Source organism: Cyphomyrmex costatus, unplaced genomic scaffold (genome assembly GCF_001594065.2).
Source record: "Cyphomyrmex costatus isolate MS0001 unplaced genomic scaffold, Ccosl1.0 scaffold157, whole genome shotgun sequence".
NCBI classification, from domain to species: Eukaryota; Metazoa; Arthropoda; class Insecta; order Hymenoptera; family Formicidae; genus Cyphomyrmex; species Cyphomyrmex costatus.
The window spans coordinates 532,119-537,941 of record NW_017275576.1 but is presented as its reverse complement, the minus strand read 5'-3'; the positions used below and the strand labels follow the sequence as shown (position 1 = coordinate 537,941).

At 27.5% G+C, this 5,823-nt stretch overlaps 2 protein-coding genes across 2 annotated transcripts in view; both read right to left on the bottom strand.

Annotated features, from left to right (window-relative positions):
- LOC108771338 (uncharacterized) overlaps window positions 1–1,767 on the bottom strand; it is a 3,618-nt gene extending 1,851 nt beyond the window's left edge. The window contains exons 1-3 of the mRNA XM_018536579.1: window positions 1,710–1,767; window positions 1,112–1,413; window positions 500–848 (exon numbers count right to left, since the gene is read on the bottom strand). Of these exons, the coding sequence (XP_018392081.1) occupies window positions 500–848; window positions 1,112–1,413; window positions 1,710–1,767 (709 nt within the window). The remainder of the gene's footprint in view (window positions 1–499; window positions 849–1,111; window positions 1,414–1,709) is intronic.
- A 965-nt stretch (window positions 1,768–2,732) lies between these two features.
- Window positions 2,733–5,735, bottom strand: LOC108783607 (major facilitator superfamily domain-containing protein 6). The gene is made up of 8 exons (XM_018552207.1): window positions 5,436–5,735; window positions 4,628–4,970; window positions 4,035–4,228; window positions 3,740–3,873; window positions 3,515–3,630; window positions 3,170–3,415; window positions 2,857–3,009; window positions 2,733–2,788 (listed from the first exon to the last, which is right to left on the bottom strand). The coding sequence occupies exons 1-8, from the start codon at window positions 5,733–5,735 to the stop codon at window positions 2,733–2,735; spliced, it is 1,542 nt and encodes a 513-aa protein (XP_018407709.1).
- Window positions 5,736–5,823: the final 88 nt, after the last annotated feature.

Sequence of the window (5,823 nt, the reverse complement as noted above, 5' to 3'; positions counted from 1 at the left end):
GAGAGAGAGAGAGAGAGAGAGAGAGAGAGAGAGAGAGAGAGAGAGAGAGAGTTTGTGATCCGAGAATACAATCGAAATAGGGACTCTACGCAAAACAACAAATCAAAAGTTAGAATAATAATTTTTCATCTCAAATTTTGTTTTCAAGAAAGCTAATTTTAAATATTTACCTAGTATGTGTACATTTAACTACATCTCGATTTAATGGATTTCAATATTGAATCACAACGTGTATTATATCTGCTCATAATTTATGTTATTATATTATATTAGATAATCGAGAATACAATAAAAATAATATGCATATTTATGCACGATAAGTTTTATAAATTATTCAAAATGTTCCCGTTCTGTCGAATACAATTCTGCTCTTTAAAGTCAATATCTATGAATATTTTTCAGTGTATTCTAGTCCTTTAATTTATTAATTTAATTTAATTTATTCATTCTTTAAATTTTAGTTCATAAAAATATACTATGGGCTTATGAAATTATTTACCTAATATGTCGAAGCAAATAACATCGCTTGCACTGAGAGATATATGACAACCAACTTCACCAAAAAGCATCAAGATGACAAAACCCCAGAAAGTAGTAGATGTATATAGACATTGATCGTTTTCGAAATTATCACAGGTCACGTTACAATAATAATTCGCTGTTTCTTTGGCATTTCTTTGACTCAACAATGTTTTATTAACATTTAATAAGCATGCAGTGTCTGATGAAATAATTGCTTCCTTGTTGGTTGCATGAAAAGACAATCGCATGGAAAAATTCATATCCCTACATGCCCAATGACACGTTGTATCCTTCGCACCGTTACATGATGCCACAGTTGATATACGCTTAAAATTAAAAAAATAAATAACATTTTTAAATATAGAGTTAAAAGCATGTTTTGTGATAATAGTAATAATTATATATTATTAATAATTTCAGTACTTGTTAAAAATATTGAAATTTTAAGACACTTTTGAATTATATGAAACATCTTTTGATATATCGTGAATAATTTAATTTTGCAAAAATAAGACTTTCAATCTTACAGAAAATTTATTTTTTATTTTTTATCTAGAAAACTTACGATTACAAAATAGTAAAAACTTACATGGTTTGTATCACAAGGCAATAAAAACTCGCAAGAGACATTTTGAAACTCGTGCTCCAGTAGTATTGGACCGGATAGAGGCGGTAAAAAATACATCAAGAAATAACTTGCACCTGTTATGGCGAACAATGCCATAAAAATCGCTTTTCTCCATTCGAGATAATAATCTGCGGCGTAGCCGAGTATTAATTTTCCGATCAAACTTGCAATAGGCACAATCGCGATAATACTACCCATAATCAATGGTGAAATGCCAAGCTGCTTGCCATAAACAGGTAGGTACCTCGAAATGGCACCTGTAGCTAAAATAAGAAAAATGTAATTGCATTTACGAGGATGGTTGATAACGTTATCTATTAAATAATTAATATGAGTAAACGTAATTCATTTGTAATATTTTTGTAGTTAAATTTTTTTGATCTTGAGATAAATATTTTATAATTTTTCTCTCTTACAATTTTCAAAATATTATAAACACTTATAAATATATATACATATAATATCTCTTCCTCTTTTCTAATTTGTCTCTTAAAAATGATATAAATATTTTAGAATAAAAAATATATTGTATGAAATGTTATATTTGATGATTACTCACCCGCCATGAAGAAAAAAAAATGCACTTTTATAGGCAATTCAGTGTAATTAATTTTCATTGTTTATATACAAATTTAATGTGATCAATAAATTTTATACTTAACGTTCTCTCGTAAAAATACACTAAGATAACACTGCGTTCTAAACTGCAAGTGAAGTGTAAAAAAAATTGTTTGGAGTATTAACGAGCAACAATTTTGTATTATGCAATAGAGTATATTATAAATGATTATTCTAAAGTAAAGTTTGTTGCTTCAGTGAAAAATATTACTTATTTGAAATACGATAAGAAATATAAAGGGAGAACCCCGTTTATCTACAAATTGATTATCTACAGCTGATCGTTTCTGAAATTTTCAATTGTATGCAAAAATGCATATAGGCAATCGACCTGTAGATGATAATGGATGTAAGTAATCGATCTGTAAACAAACAAAATGTACACAAAAGGAGCCCACCTATATGATAAAATTAAGCTATAAAAATAAACTGAAAATAAGATATAAAAATTGACCATTTAAGTAATCCCCTCTATATTTATACAGTTCATACATCTATAATTTCTTTTCATGTATTACTTTATTATACAATGTAATTGCGCATTTCGCTCATGCTAAACTTTTCCTATTCATGCTAAACTTAATCCTATTCTAATTTTATTTTCAAGAAACGTTATTTATTTATTTCATAGAAGGATAGTTTTAGATTATGTGATACTGAGTTATTTTATTCTATTTTTTTTTCATTATTTTACTACGAAACGACAAGGGAGATACATGTAATAAATCTTAAATAACGTTCATTACATCGCCAATTGAATATAAGATTAACATTTATTATGTATAACACAAATACAACTTTATAAATATTACTTATATATTTGTAATGTGATTTGCATCTTTTTTATATCACATCATACTTTTATATCGTAACAAATATATTATAAAATTATAAAATATCTTCTATGATAATCTACATATTTTTACAAAAAAAAAATACTTGAAACATGTGTATTACATTTCATTTATAACTCTCTTTGGGCATCGTTAGGTCTTTTCCATTTAACATTGTTTTGTGTGACTGCAATAGAAAGAATGTTTGTTATATTTTTATAATCTAAAAAGATTTTTTGTTGGTAAATCAAGTACCTGATGATAGTGTCATATGTTTTAAGTATAAAGTATAAACTATAATGTACACTAATGCAAAAAATGCTGCTAATCCTGAATATATTTTTAAAGTCATTCGACTACCAACTTCCTTGAATAAGAAACCAGCTGAAAAACTACCAATTGCGTATCCTATAATTGCAACGTTAGTCATTACATATAATAAATCGCTAAATTCCTTTAGTGTAATGTGTATCTAAATTTATTTAAATACATCACTTTTGCGAATTTCTTTTATTATTAAATGATTTTTTAAATATCTAATTATAATACGTACAATAAGAGACCTTACCAATACTATTTTTAACTCCAGCTGCAATTCCTTGAATAGTAGCTGATGTGCCGGGGGGTGATATTATGCTCGCATATGTTACTATTGTTGCATAAAGAAGCGCGAACGATGGTCCTTCCAAAATAACTTCTACCAGAACTACAAACCATGGTATTGACACTACAGACAATAATGCCAATCTCAGTGCATAACATAAAAAACAGAATGTAAGTGTGTAACCATATCCAAACTTTTTCAATAATTCGCCTAAAAACATAAGAACTTATTATCTTCCGGACGAAAAAGTATTTTAATTGTACATATATATTTTAAGTATCAACATATAAACAATTTTTTTAACATTACCGGACATAAAAAAGAATATTACTTTGCTACCAAAAAAAGATGTTAATGTTGTTACACCTTCTATTATTTTAACCTGACCCATATAACCAGTTGCCATAGCAAGATCTTCTATATACCTGGTAAAGTAAATCATTAGAGAATATAATTAATCTGATATTTTCTATGCTTTATTACATAAATAATAAATAAAAACACCATCCTATTGATAACAAAAAAAAAATTTACCAAAATAAAAAGTTAAATATGAGACCTTCAAAAATTCCAGCAGATATAGCGGTACATAGAAATATAACAATTGGTATCAATTTCAAAATTGCACATACACTTTTCAATATATTTGGCGATTTTGATAGTGGCAACTGCAATAAAAATATATAATGGCAGTTAAAACTATATTATTATTAATTAGTAGTGTGTGCGTGTGCGTGCATGTATGCATGCATGCATGCATGCGTGTGTGTGTGTGTGTGTGTGTGTGATATTTCTTTTTTCTTCCAACCTAAATATAGATATAATATACCTTTAATTTTCTCCAACAGTAAAAAAGATCGCTACAAATAAATACAAACAGTAAAATGAATACTGGTGTATAAGTTTTGTAAACTTTTCCTTGCGACCACAAATCTATTGCACAACCAGATACAAAAATTAGAAAAGATATACCGATGGAACCCCATACTCGTTGCCTGCCATATTTCATTTGTCCAATTTCACCTGAAGAGTTGAATTTTATTTAAAAATATTTCTTCTTTATATGACAATACATATTGTATAAAATTGTAAAATTATTTATTGCTAAAAAATTTGATTCATTACATGCACGGAGAGAAGGATTTCTTAAAATTTACCCTGAAAATATAGTAATTATGGTACAATACAATAAATTTAAAGATTTTTACCATGCACTTCAGTAAAATTTATCATACTTATTTTATATTTTATTGTAGTTTTATTAATGAATGTGAAAGATTTACATTAAAATTCTTCAAAATATAATATTGTCCCACGATTACCATATTTTCAGGGTAAATTTTAAGATGTAATTCTTTCCGTGTGATATTCTTTTTATTTTTATATGCTTTAAGTTTTTTTATATGCTTATGAAATTATTACCTAATATGTCGAAACAAATAGTGTCGTTTACGCTGTCGGACACATGATGACAAACTTTAGCAAGAAACATCAAAATAACAAAACCCCAGAAAGTACTAGATGTATATAGACATTGATCATCTTTGAAATTATCACACGTAACATTACAATGATAATTTGTTGTTACATTTCTTTGATACAACAACATTTCATTATTATTTAATAAGCATGTAGTGTCTGATGAGATAATTGCTTCCTTGTTGATTGCGTGAAACGATAATCGTATCGAAAAGTTCATATCCTTACATACCCAATGACATGTTGTATCTTTCGTACCGTTACACAACGCCACTGCTGCGGCATGCTTAAAATTAAAAAAGATACATTTTTAAAGACAGAGTAAAAATATTATGTGTGTATTATTAATTTGTATTAATAATTTAATACTAATTTAACAATTAATATTATTAAAGATTTCGTATCTATAAGCTCTCTTTTTTGAAATTTTAAAACATATTTTTGTATTACATATGAAACATTTTTTTTATACATATAATAAATGCTTTTATTTTCAAGAAACAAGATTTTCAGTTTTTCTCGAAATCAATTTTTTATTTCGGTAAGATAATGTACTACTATTATCAACTTATTGTTAAAAAATTAATATTATATAAATGGACATAATTTTTTACAATATATATAATTTAATTATATGTATACATGGTGTTTTAAAATTTGCGCCCGCGAAGTACAAGACGTGATATTTTATACTAAAACATTTGATACATAAAACATTTTTTGTCGGGTTTTTTTAAGAAACAAAACTTACATAGTCCTCGTCGCAAGGCAATAAAGACTCGTAAGAGACATTTCTAAACTCATGATCCGGTAGTATTGGACCAGGCAAGGCAGGTAAAAAGTATATCAAGAAATAACTTGCACCTGTTATGGCAAACAATGTCATAAAAATCGCTTTTCTCCATTCGAGAAAATAATCAGCGACATAGCCGAGTATTACTTTACCAATCAAAGATGCAATAGGTAAAATTGCGATAATGCTGCCCATGATTAATGGTGAAATACCAAGTTGCTTACCATAAACAGGTACATGCATCGAGATGGCACCCATACCTAGAATAATAAAAGTTGCAATTGTAGAGGAAAATTGCCGATACTGACATAGGTCTTTTAAAGCGACCGTTATTTTTCAGAAACAA

What these genes read in the sequence shown, in the direction of transcription:
- LOC108783607 (XM_018552207.1), bottom strand. Translation starts at nt 5,735, where the DNA reads ATGGGTGCCATCTCGATGCATGTACCTGTTTATGGTAAGCAACTTGGT. An exon ending in TATTTGTTTCGACATATTAG is followed by an intron (nt 4,229 to 4,627) that starts GTAATAATTTCA and finishes TCAACTCTTCAG; the next exon opens with GTGAAATTGGACAAATGAAA. An exon ending in ATATTTAACTTTTTATTTTG is followed by an intron (nt 3,631 to 3,739) that starts GTAAATTTTTTT and finishes TTACTTTACCAG; the next exon opens with GTATATAGAAGATCTTGCTA.